Here is an 18350-nt window from a genome sequence, read left to right on the forward strand (position 1 = left end):
AATACAAGACGATTATGCATTTAATCAATAAGAAAGTTCAGTCGTGTAAACGCAAAGACAATCGAAATACAAACCGATTATACATGTAATCAATTGAACATTTCAGAAGTAAAATGCTTGAAGACAATCGGAATACAAGACGATTATATATGCAGTCAATTAGAAAGTTAAGTCGTGATATTGCTTGAAGAAAATCGGATAATATGTCGTTTGAAACAAAAAACTGTTTACGGATGGACGACGGACGAGATGAAAAGTTGACATTGCAATAATTGTGTGTTGTTTAGTTATAAAAATAAACGATGAAAATACGTTTTCCCCAGAACCTGAAAGTCCAGTTAATCGTGAACGAAGAATACTACTTGGTGTATGCAAGTTGAAGATGAGATAAAATGGAGGTAGAATTTGGGACAAAAAATTAAAACCCGTTTCACTGAAAATTGCCGTGTAATGTAATTGACCACTTCTTATTATTTTCGATTTTCCTCATTTTTATCACCAACAACATAGAACTATTAAATTTTAAAAGTCAAATTTTCAATTGAACGAGTTATCACATCGTTTAACAACATGCTAGCGCGATTCATAGATTTGTCGATCCTATTTAAGTCGTTCATTTCGCATGAACACCGAAAAAAAGTTTCATTTCTTAAATGTTATTCTAACTTTGTTTTATCTCTTTTGAAGTTTGCAATGCCTATTCATTTATTACAGAGATGGAGCTTATTATTTTGTAAATTATCTGCGGGTTTGAAAAGACATTAATACACCACATGAAAAAAACAACACATTTTGTAACTGAGTTTGCTATTGCAGTCGCCCGCTTACGTCAATATGTTTTAATCACTTACATTTTTCCGCAAAACTAAATTATGTAATATTCGAACACATTTTAATTTTGTGATAAGCCGTCTCTAGTTATATCCGTTTCAATGATAATTTGACCTAATTTTATCAATAACCGGACATAATAAATTCGGAAACTAATATATTATACAATTAAGATACATCCGTTGCTAAGTATGTGTCTCATATATACTTCTATTGTTCACCACAAGCGCAATCAACATATCATGTTATATCTCAACGATGTATCATTATTACGCGGCTTATTGCGGACAAAATGTGTGAAATATGGATACACGTTTTAAAAATACGCTAGTTGCAATGTACATGCTGGATGAAAACAGCCAACAACCATTTGATTAGAGACACTTAACCTGTGTTAATGTGTTCTTGTGTGGTAATTTTATTGCATATCCAAACTGTTGATTATTTATCAATTTAAAAGTTCAATTATGAACGACAACACTGATCTAAAACTTTCCAATGGTTGCATTTCATTTCCGGTTCACGAGTGCCCTGAATGTGTTGGCGACCAAATGCCAGATGGAAACGTTAAAGAACTTCCTGTTATATATGAGACAGATATTCTAATTGAAGAGAAACAGACTAACTCTAATGATAAGAAATGGGGAAAGGACAATAGGTGTGAAATTCCAAATATTCCAAACATTGTCGTCGAAAATTACTGCCATGACAACAACACAGAAAAAGACAATGACGACGATAGTAAAGTCACTTTGAGGCGAAAGAAGACTTCATTCTCAGAAAATGTTGAAACCATTACTAACGACGATTACAAATATATGGACTACCTTCAGGTTCCTAAAACAGGAACTTCACGAAGAAAGATTGAAATAGGTAGTGAAAAAATGATCAGCAATGACGTAAGTTTTATAAGTTTATCATGCAACACGTCTATCTTTTCGAAACATTTGCTTCGATTTATTTTATGTTTTAATTCTTCTGCACCATTAAAAATAAGTTTTCTAACAAGTACGAAAATGAAATAACAAACATTATGATTTTAACAATCGTATGCTCTATTCTTATACAAATTTACAACGACAAGACCAACTGGATTAAACTGCAATATAAAAACCATAAATCTCATTTTTTATTTGAAGGATCTCAGATTAGCTGCAACCTTGGTGCATGATGCAATGGAAGGAAGGACCACTGATATAAAAACTGAGCCAAAATACGTCAGGTACGTAAAAAGAGGAATAATAAAAACAGAAAATGACAAGTTCTAGAAAATACTCGAGCATACCAGCAACATTCCAAACACTTATTTGTTAATAAATCAACATGAGGTACAGTTGGCAGAACATTATGTATAGGGTATAGATCATTTATTGACCTTACAATGAAATTAAGTTTTGCAGAAACGGCGCACAGTCATAACTTAATTCATTAGAAGATGAATGAGTGATCTATAGCCAATTTTAAGTTTAACAAGTAAAACTGTAGGTAACCATAGGCGACCCCCACATTTCCCAAATAAACGATGATCTACTTAATGGATTCACTCAGTTTTGGCATATTAAACCAGTGTGAGTTTGAAAATCCGTGGTTGCTGATTGTATGTTTAGACTAGTCAAACTATAATTCAGCTTTCAATGCTTTTACCCGTAAAAAATAACATCACAATGGTATGTAATTATACAAGCACATTTATGCGGCCGTTGTGTTAATTTGACGCACTCGGTTTGTTTCCCCTATTTTCTGAACAGAAAAGTAATTACCAAATATTTACATTCACTATATGAGCCGCACCATGAGAAAACCAACATAGTGCATTTGCGACCAGCATGGATCCAGACCAACCTGCGCATCCGCGCAGTCTAGTCAGGATCCGTGCTGTTCGCTAACGGTTTTTCTAATTGCAAAAGGCTTTGAAAGCGAACAGCATGGATCCTGACCAGACTGCGCAGATGCGCAGGCTGGTCTGGATCCATGCCGGTGGCAAACGCACTATGTTGGTTATCTTATGGTGCGGCTCAATTATGTCTTATGAAGATAGAAAAAAACGTATTTTCTTATAAACAACATTAATGCAATAATATCAAGGGGATGTACGAGCGATCTGGCGTCGTTCGTAAAAAAATCAAGAACAAAATGGTGTCGTTAGAACATGGACACCTAAACTTCAGAAAGAACTATCATTATTGCTAACCCTAATTATTATGCTGGCAGAGATTAATACTGTATTGACACGACTATATGATTTTTCCCGATTTACCATCCTTGAAAGACTCAAATTAAGGGGACACAATTCTAACTTATTTATATACATCAACCCTGGCCAGCAAAAACCTAAATCTGATGAAAATTAGATTTTGGCGTTGATGGTAATGCTTACAGATAATAGAAATAATCACAGTTAAACAGAACCTTATTTTTATCCGATGGATTTTCTCTTGCAGTGGGTAATGTATATAAATCAAAGAATTGTCGTCACTTAATCTGAATATCAGTGTTTTGACAAAGAACCTTAAGGGTCCTTGATGCTGTTCTGGTGACCTTTTGATTAACATCGCTTATAAACACTCTGAAACCACCTTCAATAGCAAATAAATGCCTTAAATTCTTTAACAAATAAGTGTAAACTTTAATCACAATAACTATTATATTGCAGGTCATATAACCGGTACAAGTCATGGCCACTGACATACCTGCTGTATATAGCTATCATTGTAGACCTAAGTCTCGTCGTGTTCGAAGAACCAGCAGTTCAGGGTTTTGCAATACACTATTCTGTAATAAAGCTTCTTTGCATTTTTAGAAAGTCATTCTAGATAAAATGATCTATAATTCAATAAAAAGAACATAAGTACTTCTAAACGTAAGCATAATTAACAGGATCAAACTTTCGCTTTCTGTATCTAAATATTTTTTTTTCATTGTTTATAATATCTGTTTCAATATTAAGATGTCACGTGTCTTATTTATAAGCCAAAGCTGACATTAATACAAACTTTCAAATGATTATATTACTGTCCTTTACTACTTGATCGTTGTCCATGTTTTAATAAATCATTAATTAGGTTTACTGTAGACTACAATTACACAGTTATATACTGATTTTATATAAAGGTAACAATGTTTGTGGAGGGTGTGTGTCTCGTTTATTTTACGATCAGAACATGCCATAATTTTCACTGGAGGAGAACAAAATCTTTCTTCAAAGATGTCAAAAACATTTTCATTATCGGGATACTCGTGGTAAGTTCATCTTTAAATTCATTTTGACCTTTGTAGCATAAATGATACGTCTATTTCAAAATATCTGCTGTTTGCGCTTACGTAATTCGATTTCTTATTAGAGAAATAATATATGGTTACAAATTGTCTTCATAACTGAGTTAAAATATCTTAATGTTCTTATAACCTGAATCTTTTTTTGTTTTTAAAATACTTGGGAACCTTTTTTTTTTTTGTCTTTAAAATACTTGGGAAAATAAATTTTCCTTAAATATGTTATTACCAAACTGTTCATTTTCAGTTGACGATTCTTGACATGCTTTTGTTCGTCATACTAAAGCAAGTTATTCCAGATGGACGAGATGTGAGATATACCAGAGTTCTCAGGCCTCTCCTTATAGTCAACTTTTCAGATGGAAGACAGGTGCGAATTCGTGTGATATTGTTAGGCTAATAGACTTACTTACATGTAGGTACTTTCCATCAAGTTTGTATACAGCAGACGTTTCCCTTTCTGTAAATGTTCCTTTATATGTATTATTTATAAGTTTTGATTAATATAAATAAAATATCATTTTGTCTTCGATTGTTTCAAGATAAAAATATCAGCTTTCTAAATTTCATGTAGTTTTTTTTCTTTGCCTTATTAGATACGACGAGCATGGCGAAATATGCGTAGGACAATCAAGGAGATCGTACATGTTCTGTTCCTGTTCTACTTCTTTATATTCGTGTTTGCATTGATCGCCTACCAGATGTTCAGTCACAGGTATGTCTTCATAGTGTACTATTTTCTCTTCACTGGTCTAAGGCGTTATCACATAATTACAGTAAGAAAAGTTCTGAACAATTTGATTTGGCTGAATTAAAGGGTATCACAGGCACGTCCTTGAACTGTTATCCCTTTTCCAATATTTGAAAAACAAATCTCTATTTTGTTTTGTTTTCGTTGGATTTCGAGTCACACTAACACAATTTAGGTGATTTGGCGACTTTTCTAACCTGTGATGGTGAAAGAACTTCCCAGGGGTCCTTCTCGGCATTATTTAAAGACGACCATCTGTAAGTCAGTTGGATGTCATCTTTATATGAAGAATTCTGCACCTTAAACGGGGTTTCGAACCCACATCGGTAAGAGGCAAGTGATTCGATGTCTTCCATCTTAACCATTCGACCATAGAAGTTCCTTCAAGAACGGTTTTAGACTATTTACATTTGCCTGATTTTAAAGCAACCCACAAGAACCGTTCTTCATTTTTATATTGCATTCCTGAACTAAACTCTCTTGTTTGATTGTAAAGTGTAATGCAAATTTCTCTTAAAAGATGTTCTCTTGACCGTACAACAAGAACCGTGCTGATCGTAATGGCCGTTCTAAGTCATTTCCTAGTCTGAATTTAAAGCCTACAACTACAACCATCTTGAACGCGCTACAATAGCAGTCGTGAGTAATTCTCACGAACTTTTGGTAAAGTAATAAACGACTTTGAAAGCTGTGTGAACAGATATGGTTAACGGATAATAAAAGCAGTTTTTCAAAAGCGTTTACTTCTGTTCCTATCATGCAATACGTCAGGCCTTACGTGTTTAATTCTATTTCGTTTTTGATCTGTGGACAAAATATACAACTAGGTACATTCTTTCTTTGTTTTAAACCTTTTATTATATATGTGAACCCTATGACCCTATGATCATAATCATGCGGTAGACATTACCTGTACGATCATGCTTTAGATACTTTCTGCTCAACCTATTTTTACAAAGAATATGAGGAAAATTGATTCCGACTAAAGTTTGTAAGCAATGGGTCAATAAATGTTTAAAGTAAAAACAAAATTTGTTTGTGGAGGGCACTAAAATGGTATTGTTATTATGTGTACATGTTTTGGGATGATATAATGCTAACTTTGAAGCTTTATGACGGATTTGTAGGCGCAAAGCGGAAAGTTTTATACAGATTATGTATTTGACGCAAAGATATGGAATAGTTTAACAACTGCATCTCAATATTGTTATTGGATATTTAACTTAGTAGTGACAACTTTTTACGAAAATAACGTTAAAAAGAAAATGCTTGCTGGAAAACCTTTCGAGCTAGTATCTGCTTTATTATTATTTTTGCATTTTTGTGTTCAGCAATAGCATGCCTTGGATTAATTTCTATGATAAATTCCAGTTGAAACTGATTTAGTTACTTCTATATTCTAAAAATAGTAACATGGATTCAGGATATTATTTAATGTCGTTCATGATGTTAAATATAAGTTTCCAATTTAAAAATTGCGGAAAGATGGTGAGAAGTGTTTCATTAGTCTTTAAAAATAATCAATTTAAAAATAGCTTTTGCTTCCTTTATCTGTTTTGATGATTTTAGAAACGATATGAAGTACCCGGACGGCAAAGACTACTTCAAGAACTATATGGATAGTGTGTGGGATCTGTATGTGCTCGTTACAACTTCAAACAACCCTGATGTCATGTATGTAACTATATAAATACCGTAGAATCCTGCTGATATGGTAACCCATGATATGACAGCAGAAGTATTGTCAAACTTAACTTTAAAGATCTTATTTTTAGATTTATAACTCTTGCTTTGACTGTTGTTTGTCGCTCCGTACTCGAACTCAGTGTTGTATTTTTTTCTAGTTCTTTTGTATCATGGAGTCAACTCAACGTCATTTTTGTAATAGTTCAATTGGATCCGCTTCTAGAGAGACGTGAGAGTGTTTATATGTTCCATTACCTCTCCTGAAGAGACTCTGTCAAAGGATTTCGCGGTCATTTTAGTTGCGTTCTTTGTTCACAAAAGACCTTCTAAATATTTATTGACCTTATAACTGTGTCAATAACCACTTCTTGTGACTTCATACTTGCCGTGAATAGTGATAAAACCTTAAACATACATGCAGCTGTTTTGCGGTCATTATAACTATTACAAGACAGAAAAATTATATGTTTAAGCAACTGCTTTATATCATGTAGCAAACGATTCATAATGCTCAAATATTGATTTGAGCATAACAATTCCACATCGTCCAAGCTTAATGCTTAATCTATGCGAGATAGTATTTAAAGATATATGTAGTCTTTAATAGTTTTCACATGACCTATGGTGGGAAAAGATGAAACAGAACAGTTTGAAAATACTAATTAGAAGCGAATGTCCTGATTTAGTGATAACCTTAAAACCGGTCATTTACTTCAGCTAAATAAACATCAAACAGTCTCATTAAATATAACGATTGAAAGACTGAAAAACTTTTGTCATATTGGAAATAGTTTTCACAGGTTAGGAACAATGTCGTTAAGAATGTTAGTCCTTTGAAAGTGTGGATGCGTTTGGATGTACATATTTCCTTATACTAATTATTTTTCTGTTAAAGATAATGACTGAATGTTAATGTATGTCCCGGTGAGCTAATTAAATCAACCTTTGAATCAAGTCATCAAACGACTTAGCGCCATCTATTTGCGTCAGTTTCGCATCTTTGTCATGAACACTGACACTCCTGTGCGTAAACTGAGATCTTCTAACAATGAAACGGAATCACCGATCTACAATATATATCTTTCTCTTTCACAAAGTATGTCCTCAATATTTGAACAAATCATGTGCTTCAATATTGATGCATCAATATTTTTTACTTTCAGCAAAGAATGATCCTGCTATGGTACTGAAATGCCCAGTCGCCATAGGTTCAAACTTAAAATTACCACTTTTCTAAAAACAAATATCTAAAACCACAAACCTTTCATCATTATCAGCACCAAATAATGGTCTTGAAAGTGGCCTTGTATGCTGTTGTGAAATAATAGTGTATCTAGCGATACTTTCAATTCCAAGATCAGTGCTAGCCTTACAGTCACAATTACTCGTCGCACATTTGATTTGCTCACTCTGAAATGTGTTGACAACAATTTATTGTATATTCCAGACCGTAGGCTCCCGATGTCTTCATTGTCCGAGTTTGTATTGTTTTTACTTTGCCCCTTATATGTATAAAGTCCAGTTAGAGTTCTCATTTTGTCATCCTTGGTATTGTCAAAATCCAGTATGATTTGTTTCTTACAGCACATTGTTCTCATTTGCTTGAGTAAATTCAAAATAACTGTTCTGTTCATAAACGATATATATGCAACTGTATAATGTCTAAACATTCTTCTTTCAGCAAAGATGTTTTTTCTTCAATGTGGCTTTGACAGTATCTTCCTACCGCATGTATAATAACATTATGACGAAAAAGTGAGCTGTTATTTCTAGGGACCCCCATTTTAAATAAATTAATTATTTCTTCGATGGTTAAGTCATGTTTAAATATATGCTTGAATGTTGTCGTGTCGTATTCAACACACTTGGACTTATCTCTTATTTTTTCAGTATTATGCCTGAATAAAACTGGATTAATTTCTTGTTTCAGGATGCCGGCTGTAGAGAAGAGCAGGTTCTATTGTGCCTTCTTTTTCGTGTACATACTTGTCTGCTTCTACCTGCTTCTTAACGTCTTCCTTGCTGTCGCCTATCACAGTTATAACGAAAACATGAAGGTAAGTTTCTCGCGGAAATTACAGACAACAGATTAATTCTATATTTCATTTCCCGAAGGAAAGTAATCATTCAAAGATACTGTTTGTGGTTTAAGAATATAAGGAAACTTTTACATATGATAGACTGCACTTGCTACTGCCTTTAGTTTCCTCTGGTTGTGGAAAAATCCTGTTTATTGTAGCTGAAACATGTACATGTATGTTTCAGGTAATACCTTAATTAAATGTCAGCTGATAACTATGTGACTTAATTCTTTCGTTATTGCAGCAAGACAAATTGAAAAGTTCACTAAAGAAACTATCTAAAAACATTTTACTATGCACATACACTTTAAAGAATGATCAATTCTGTTATCGCTGTTGTTGTTGTATTTGTTGGTGTTTAATAAAGAACTCAAATTGATAACTGACAATGGCAATAATGATAACAATAATGACAGGTTGAAATAAAGACAAGCGCTCGAGACAAGAAGAAGAAACTGGTTCAAGCGTTTGATGTGATCAAGATCAATCATAAAGGAGAGGACATGGTTACATACAGGATTTGGAAGCGTCTTATGACCCTTGCACAGCCGAAGCTCTCCAAGAACCAGATAGACCTACTCATGCTGATATTGGATATGAACCGCTCTGGACATATAGGTTGAAATTTTGCACTACGTTTTTCATAGTTTTTGTTTGCAAATATTGAAATATCAAAACTTCCGTAGATAGTGTGTACGTATATCCTTACAATCTCTTTGTCATCTATGTACTTAATGGTTGACGCGTGAGATACTGCACATCGCAGCTTAATGAGAGATAAGGAAAAATATTACATAAAGATGTGATTACTTTCAGGCGCATTTTTCAGACGGTATGAGAAAAATTGGGGAAACAAAGGGTGTCTTTTCGAGAGTGGTTCATAGAAAGTTTTATAGGAATAGAATTATGTGTTGTCTTTTTATTCCGGATAGTTTTCTTCAGCTGTAATTATAAAACGACAATCAAAGAACGTCAGAAAATTTAGAGGAAATTTTCAGTGGAGACCATTATTCTATCACGCTCTTGAAATAAATGCAAATGAATCAAGTCTTAATATCGCTTTATTTTTGTCAAAGTGTTACACTTTGACGGAACACCTAGTATGGTGTCAGCAACTGAGTAACGTTTTTACAGGTAGACGAGAATTTATGAACGTTGCTGATCTCCTAAATGTACCTGTATCAGAAGTTGCTGATCGGACCACATACCTAGAAAAATGGTTTCCGAAGATCTATAATTCCACTCCAGCAGAATACCTCAAAACTTTCGTAGATAGTGTGTACGTATATCCTTACAATCTCTTTGTCATCTATGTACTTACTAGTTGACGCGTGAGATGCTGCACATCACATTACATATCATGATGAACAGACTCGGTTAAACCGGATCTGTTATTATCTTGCTACGGTGCATACTGTTTGTCAAGGGTCTTTTTACAGAGTGCATAGTATCATGGTTAGTTAGAATCTAAGTTAGAGGAAAATATTAAGTTGCTTTCACTGACCGCCTATTTAATTTGGAAATAATATTTATTTTGTTTTACATCACCCTGACAAGTCGGGTATACTTAATTTTGGTTTCACTGCCCATTTTATCGTTCCCAGGTTGTGAACCTATGTACGCCAGAGATAAAATCTGATTAGTTTTACCTGCGGTAGAATGTTTTTATTTCGATGTAAATGAGATGTGGAACCAAAATTTGTAGTCCTGTTTGGCGCCATATAGCCAATACTGTGTTGGTGCGCCGTAAAACCCAAATAAATAAATAAATAGAACAAAGAAAATCGCATAATGAATCTTGGCTTCTTTCACTTAGATTCCTGGTGCGCCACTGCAAGTTGTTAAGCACATTTCCTTAAGGTGTGCATCACCTTTTACAGCCATTTGCTCGTATTATTTACATATTATTTGCAACAATCATTAAAACATATATGTCTTTATTTAAATAGTTTCTTCAAGTTTATGTACGATATTGTCGTTATTATCGAGGTATTCCTTATTGGGTTCGACGTTGCACATATCGACGTCCCGTTCTGCTGCCTGTTTTTTCTGGAGATCCTGATAAAAGTTTTCACTTACGGACCATTGAGATACTTCAAGCGATTTAGCAATTGGTAAATTGCATATTTCATATTATTTATTACTATTATAATAACTACAATTAGATACATTTCTTTTCATACTGACAAGACTTTCAAAGTGTTTTTATATATATCTACCGATAAATGAAAACATACGTTTACAAAATATTTCGCAAAGCAAAGGTTTTTCAACTTTTTATTGAACAGTAAACAAACGGGAAATAGAAACGCCACCCCATTAATAACTTATCTAAATCTACAAAGCAATTTCAGGCCGTCATTTGTACGTTTTTCTAACTCCACTCCAGCATGTCCTACATGGTTATGTTTGTAAAATGTGTAATGGATATATTTTAATACATTCAAATGCAAATTTGTGTTTTGTTTCAAATTATTTCACATTATTTTTTTTCAGGTTTGATGTCTTCATAACATCAGCATCTTGCATTTTTATAATCACAAGCTATGTCTACCCATATCAAGGTACAAACACTAAAGGATCTTTCCTCCAGATGAACATAGGAACTTTTTAAAGAATTTATAGCGACGAATATTTATAACCAAATTTAATGAATATGTATTACCTGAGATGATATTGTATAATTATAATTAGGTTCAAATGTTCGTCTCTATTAACATTTCTTTTGTTTGACTCATATTACTGATGCATTAGAGAGTTTTCCATATTTAGCAAGTTCCGGTCCATAATATAAAAGTTCTAAATTCGAAGTTAGGATCAGCGAAATATAAATATGATATTTGATTATTATTTTTTTTTTCCATTCGGGTTGTTATTTGTAAAACACTGTATGTTGTTACATTACCATATTCAAATAAATTATCTTCACATTGTACACTGTCTGTATAACTAAATTACTAAAGATATTTAACAGATCAGTTTAAGTTACTGGCAACAGAAGTTTATTTCACTCAATAGATTTAGTCAGTTCACTGATTTCTAAAACAAGTCTTATAACAGGAAAGTGTTCGTGATCAGTGCATTGTTTACTTTTATCTGAAATCGGTTTAATGTCCTTTATATTCACTAATATAAGATATTCCTGTGGACGAAAATAATTACATATACATTTTGTATTGTTTATATTTTCGATGTGTATTAATGACTAAATTACTTTCCTTTCAAGGTGTTGTTTTTACAGAAACATCAAAGATTATACAAATAATTAGAATCTTTAGAATCCTACGCCTCCTTGTGCACATCAAAAGGTAAAGATCAACTTTCTAATATACCGCCGAGGATAACTATAACTTCCTGTTTATCAAATCTTAATTGATATCCCTCCAGTACAAAATAAGATATTTTCATGACTTATTTTAGAATCTGATGTGAAACAAAGGTCAATGCAATATACAGTCAAATTTGTTCCAGATACCACCACACCCTTTCTTCAGTGCCTTTTATTTAGTTAAAGAACAAACCAAACTGTGATACAAGCTGTTTTGTTACCATTGCCATTGGTGGTATCTTACTGCAACATACATAAGCAATTTATATATATATATATATATATATATATATATATATATATATATATATATATATATATATGCGGTTTGTTATGTCTTATGTCTGTAAACTTAAATACTTTTTTCTTATCGTCATGGCTGGTTTTGTTTAAGAAAATGTATCCGATGCTGAAAACTAATAACTTATTATATTATTTCAGGTTTAAAATCATAACGGATACATTAGTCAACATTTCTTTATCCATAGTTATGTACTGTGGCATTCTGTTTGTAAGTTGTCATTCTTAAATTCTTGTTTACCAGGTTTTCGTAGAAAACAAGTTATTAGATTGGGCTGTGTCGTCGGGCGGGCGGGCGCTTGGTTTCCGCGCAATTACTTTAGTTTGGAACAAGCTATAGACACCAAACTTGGCCTGTAGAGAGATGGTTAGAAGATAAAAGTTGAGATTGTATTTGGGGTCATTTAAGTCAAGGTCAATGTCTCTTTTGCTAAAAATAGAAAAACTGATTTCCGGACAATACCTTTAGTTTGATGTTTTGGAATTAAACTTAGCCTATAGGTAGGTTATAGAAAAACCAAGGTTGGGATTGTATATGGGGTCATTGGGGTCAAGTTCAAGGTCAGGGTAAACTTATTTAATCTTCATACTTAGAAAATTCTACGGTGGCGCAGGGGCCTTGAGCGTTGGGTCAAAAGCTACTCTTTAGTCAGTGGGACGGAAGGGTGTCGGTTCAAATCCTACTGAGATCCATTTTTGTTTCTTTTTCTTTTTTTTTCTTTGTAATAAAAAAGTCATTTTAATGCCATTTGGGCACGGTCAACGTCACAGTTACTAAAACTAGAATTTTTTCTCAGTGTGATCATTAAAAAGGTGGTTTCGGCTTTATAATTTTAGTTTGGAATTACTTACTGCCACCAAACTTTGTGTTTAGCAAGCTTATCTGAAAAATTAGCTTTGAATGAAATTTGGGGCGACTGTTACTAAAAATAGGAAAATGGCTTCTACTCAATATCTTTATTTTGGGTACACTTATTGTCAGTATACTTGGTGTGTAGATAGCTTTTATCAAACACAAATGGTTGGGAATGTATTTGAGGTCATATGGATCAGGGTCAAGATCAATATAGCTAAAATAAAAAAGTGTCATATTTGAATATTTGAAATAAAAATAGATTTTGTGCTGTGGAACGGAGGGGTGTCGGTTCAAATCTCACTGAGATTCAAAAATTTATATTTCTTTTTTTTTTTTTTTTTTTTTTTTTTGGTGATAAAAGGGTCATTTTAATGCCATTGGGCCACTAAAAATAGAAACATATGGTCATAGTTATAATACAAAATATATGCATAATAGAATATGACCATTTTTAAAGAACATGTTGGCGTGATGCAATTGAAAACCTGGTTTTCGTGGAATTTCCACGTTTCTTGTTTTATTTATATATTCTATTATCTCGTTGGTAAAAGCATTGTTCATGAAATATAATGAAACTTGGCATACTGAGCATACAATAGTAGTATCTTTATTCAGAGACTTCACTTAAAGTTATAACAAATCCAAATCTTACATCAATTGTAGAAAAGGTTCTAATAATGTAAATTAACTACGTTTAATATATGTTTTCTTTGTACCTGATCCGAACCTCTGATTGTAGAAACCGCGGAAACCATGGCCAGATTCCTCTCCCACCGAAATTCCAATCAGCTATCACCGGTTAGGGAAAAGCGCTCTACTCGTACATCACCGCGAGTTCACATGTTTTTGGTGATATCGCACCATATGTAAATTTATATATATGTACTTTTAACTGGTATTTTAGTTTCTTTCGTTTCAGTTCTTTGCTTCATTTTTTTATTTCAGATAATATTTTACATATTTGCAATCATCGGCATAGAAGTTTTTCAAGGAAAGATCAATGACCATACTCATAATGTAACAAATGAAACATTAGAGGAGATGTATTGTGGTGCACTAGAGCTGAAAGGTAGTGCTTTCTACGAGTCCAGATACTGCAGTCTGAATTTCAACGATTTCATCAGCTCTGTACTTGTTTTGTCAACGATTCTGTTCGAGAATAACTGGCATAGTATCCTTGGTTTTTTTCATCATAAATTTGTTTTTCAGTCTGCCATACTTTAGTTAGTATAGCTTAACGTTTATTATTACTATCCTGTGCCAGGGACAGGGTGGAGGTAAAAAGAAAATGTGTAGTCAACTGTTTATCAGAATTGTTTGACATATTTCGTCCTATTTAGTAATAATTCGTGCTCCTGATCTGCTTTAGACGTCAATGTATTTAGTTTTAAATAAGCAAAAAACTGGTAAGAAATCAAGATTGTTTGAAAGCTTGCTATCGCAGATGAGTAAAACTTGTTTTAAAACAGCAATTTAATAAAAAGCAAGACAACTTTACATTAGCTTATGGTTTCTAAGATGTTGCAAACAGTCGTAGGTAGACGATCTTAATTAGTGTTCTTCCTACTTTCTAGTTATGACCTCTATTCGTACTAAAATCCAGTCATATTCATCATTTGAGCCGCACCATGAGAAAACCAACATAGTGGGTTTGCGACCAGTATGGATCCAGACCAGCCTGAGTATCCGCGCAGTCTGGTCAGGATCCATGCTGTTCGCTAACAATTTCTCCAATTCCAATAGGCTTTAAAAGCGGACAGCATGGATCCTTACCAGACTGCGCGAATGCGCATGCTGGTCTGGATCCATGCTGGTCGCAAAGCCACTATGTTGGTTTTCCCATGCCACGGCTCATTTACCATGTACTCAATATTTCAAAGCGTATATGATTCCATAAATTTCTGAATATTCGCGTTAATACTTACACTTACAGAATTGAACTTTATTAGTTCATTCATATGACACCAGTACTGGTTTTTCCAGGCAGCGGACTCGGGAGTGGTTCCAATAAGCTTAAAGCTTTCCATCACAATCGAGCTAAAACAAATTAGTATAAACTAAATTAAACGTGAATATTCTACAATCATCATCATTATCATCATCATGATTTCCTTGACATGTTTAAGTCCTTACACAAGGATATGTGTTGGTTGCTGGCAAAGCGGCTCGAATCTATTTTGCCGTCTTCTTTATGTGTGTCTCCGTCGTTGTCATGAAGTAAGAACTCTTTTATTTGTAATGTTATAACAGTTGTTACATATTTCGTTTAATAACATCTTGTGAAGTTTACAGTATAATTATTTACGTATTTTAATTTTCTTGCTAACTGACATCTACCACATCTTCTGGATCATAGTGATGCACAGACACTGAGTATCAATAGCAGATCATTCAGAAAATGTCAGGATGTTAAATTTCGTAAAAAGTAACAGAGACAGTTTTTTATATATTTTTTTGAAAAGCTGTTTAAAAATTTGTCCTTTGATTACTTAAATGTAACGTTATTTTGGGTGGCTTTCACCTTTCCTGTTTGATCGAAATGATTATGTACGAAAAGAAATACCCACTAATCGAAACCACTGTTCAATCTTTCGATTCTTTGAACAATTTGCATACGTAAAGCATTTTCATTAAGAAAAATTATCGTATTCTAGTATTGTGACGGCGTTTGTAGTTGACATGTTCATGTATGAATACACGATCCAAAAGGAGGGTAAAGTTGACTCTACAGTCGAGAAGAAAATTAAAGATCTAGGACTCGGGATAGACGCCGAAACGTATGTATAACAAAGATACAGCTACTGAAGATGTAGTAAAATTACTGTAAAGTAAATGGAATATTGGGAGCAAAACCATTTAAGTAACTGATTACTCCTTTAAAAATGTGACATGATATATTTTGGACTGGCAAATTCTAAGTCATTGGTTGTTTATCAGATTTCCACTGATTTGATCGTCGGTATGACTGCATGTATGTATTTCGTATACATGATATGATTGAATAAATGCTGATTAATACTCTAGGTACCTTTTAACAAAATAACAAAGCAATGTTCATCTTACAAAACATTCTGCCAACGTGCTGACCAGTATATAGGTCTTAATAAATGTACATGACTGGACTACATGGAAAAAAAGTGAAAGGTCATTTTAAAGAGAAGCCTGTCTTGGATCAAAGAGCCTCTTCTTCAGTCGTTTTACTAATATCAGTTTTGTGTTATTATGTCTGATCCTTGTAAATTATGAAAACCATCAATTTGTTTTCGCTTAAGCTAACGCTGTGGACGTTAAAGCTGTTGCACTATTCATTACCTCTTATGAAAGACTCAACCAACAGAGTTTCTATTATTTTGCTTGATCGTGTTCTATGCTTCCAATAAGCGTTGCTGCAGATTTGATTGTATATTTGTTTTATTTAGTGGTCTGGAGATTTCGGCTCCCCTATCCGACAACGAAATGGAGGAGTTACTAAAGGACGGCACTATTCAGAAACCAAAGCAACACCCTTGGGTGGAGAAAGCTACAATGCATGGATTACGAAGTGCTGAAGTTAGATTCTCGGCAATCAGTTCTTTTGTTACCAAACGAAAAAGTTCAGTTCCAACACTGAACAGATTCGATGGTATTCGTTTCCACATAAAGAAAAGAGGTCAGTATACATAAAGATTTCAGAAATCCTGAAAATTAACCTACAAATACAAATCTAATTAACGAGTATTCTACAACGTTAATCATTACCTATATTCTCCAACTGTAGTATGACAATATATAAGAATTACATGTAAGGCAAAGATAGTAGGGCAGTTAGAAAAAATATGAACGGTGAACTTTAGCGAGACATGTAATTTTTCATCACGAACCTGCTTTCCTATTATTGCCCCTTACTGTATATGTGATTATCATTCTGCTTTTTAGACATTAAAATATGCTATCAAATGATGTTAAGCAGTAATTATGTGTGCAGTTGCGTTACAGAAATGGAAGAAAGGACGTAAAAAAAAGGAAGTAATCATCAGGCAATATTTAAATCTAAAATTTAAAGTATCATTTTCATTGTTTTTGGTTACTAGTTTCGTGTTGTCATGTGTATTACAGGTTGGACAAAGATAGAAATTCTGTTGCAACAGCTATATGATGTAGAATGTGACATTGTGGAGGAATGTGGTATTGATGTAACTGTTAATCATACAGACCAAACGCAGAATAACAGATTAAAATCCATGATATTGTGAACGTTGATATCAGACGTAATTGTTGCTTATTCCGGAAACTTGGATACGCAAGAAGTGACCAGATTAGGTCATATCTTAATAAAAAAAAAGTTAACATACGATAGCAGAAGATTGGCGGGGTATTTTCGTGATCTTTAAACACGTCTCAGATATTCATTGGTTTATTTAATAAGTTATAAATTAGCAACACTTGTGTGGTTATTTTGCATTATGGCATTAATGTATGCTTCAGAACGAAAGTATTATTTAAGACCAAAATGTTAACCCCTAGAAATATATGCAATTAAGCATATTCCACACCCTCTAAAAATCAGAAAAATAAGGAAGTGTTTGCCTTATTTTTGACGTTGCCATCCGCACAATGTACTTTTTGCAAATATAGCGACAGACAGTTAGAAGCAGACTGTACATAATATAATGCTTTACTTATTCTATAAAATGTTCTTTCAAATGCTCTCAACAGATTAAACAGTTAAAAGAAGTTGTGTTGATTGATGGATAGATGGATGGATAAATGGATGGATCGATCGATCGATAGATGGATCGACCGACCTACCAATCGATCGATCAGTCGATTGACTTATTAATTTCTTAATTACATTTTGTGTTTAAAACCTTTATACTTTGCTAAAAACAGTAGTTATGTCCACTGGTATAGATTAGTTTTTTTATCACTGAACATGAACTGTTATCTTAAAAGTAAAATATTCTTCATGCTCAAGTACAAACAATTTAAGATCCATCTGATATAGCTTTGCCGGCCTACTAGTCAGAAGTCGACGTCTCAGTGCACATAGTGGAAATTAAAAACGCAAGAAAATGTAGACCCGAGAAGATTTAGACAAGCCAAAGCTAACAAGCGTAAACCAAGATTTACTTTTAACCGGCTTTTGTTTGGCTTGTGAAAAAGCATATGATGAATTACCGACCAATCTTTTCATTTACAATGGCAAGCATTTGTACTTCAAAGATGGTCACCGTCATTTACGTACAAACATACCACGGTATTTTA

General features: G+C 33.5%; 1 protein-coding gene across 1 annotated transcript; it reads left to right on the forward strand.

Moving 5' to 3' along the window:
• The first annotated feature begins 1046 nt into the window (after window positions 1-1046).
• On the forward strand, window positions 1047-17819 carry LOC123543029 (uncharacterized). The gene is made up of 19 exons (XM_045329092.2): window positions 1047-1730; window positions 1971-2053; window positions 3485-3605; window positions 3943-4071; window positions 4352-4474; window positions 4701-4819; window positions 6425-6529; window positions 8472-8598; window positions 9039-9240; window positions 9757-9901; window positions 10572-10736; window positions 11119-11186; window positions 11849-11930; window positions 12392-12461; window positions 14052-14277; window positions 15233-15323; window positions 15761-15883; window positions 16526-16755; window positions 17202-17819. The coding sequence occupies exons 1-19, from the start codon at window positions 1299-1301 to the stop codon at window positions 17336-17338; spliced, it is 2778 nt and encodes a 925-aa protein (XP_045185027.2). The 5' UTR covers window positions 1047-1298; the 3' UTR covers window positions 17339-17819.
• The last annotated feature ends 531 nt before the right edge of the window (window positions 17820-18350 follow it).

This window comes from Mercenaria mercenaria, chromosome 1 (assembly GCF_021730395.1).
Source record: "Mercenaria mercenaria strain notata chromosome 1, MADL_Memer_1, whole genome shotgun sequence".
Lineage (NCBI taxonomy): Eukaryota > Metazoa > Mollusca > Bivalvia > Venerida > Veneridae > Mercenaria > Mercenaria mercenaria.

What these genes read in the sequence shown, in the direction of transcription:
- LOC123543029 (XM_045329092.2), top strand. Translation starts at nt 1,299, where the DNA reads ATGAACGACAACACTGATCTAAAACTTTCCAATGGTTGCATTTCATTT. An exon ending in GTTTTGCAATACACTATTCT is followed by an intron (nt 3,606 to 3,942) that starts GTAATAAAGCTT and finishes TTTTATATAAAG; the next exon opens with GTAACAATGTTTGTGGAGGG. An exon ending in GTTATAACGAAAACATGAAG is followed by an intron (nt 8,599 to 9,038) that starts GTAAGTTTCTCG and finishes CAATAATGACAG; the next exon opens with GTTGAAATAAAGACAAGCGC.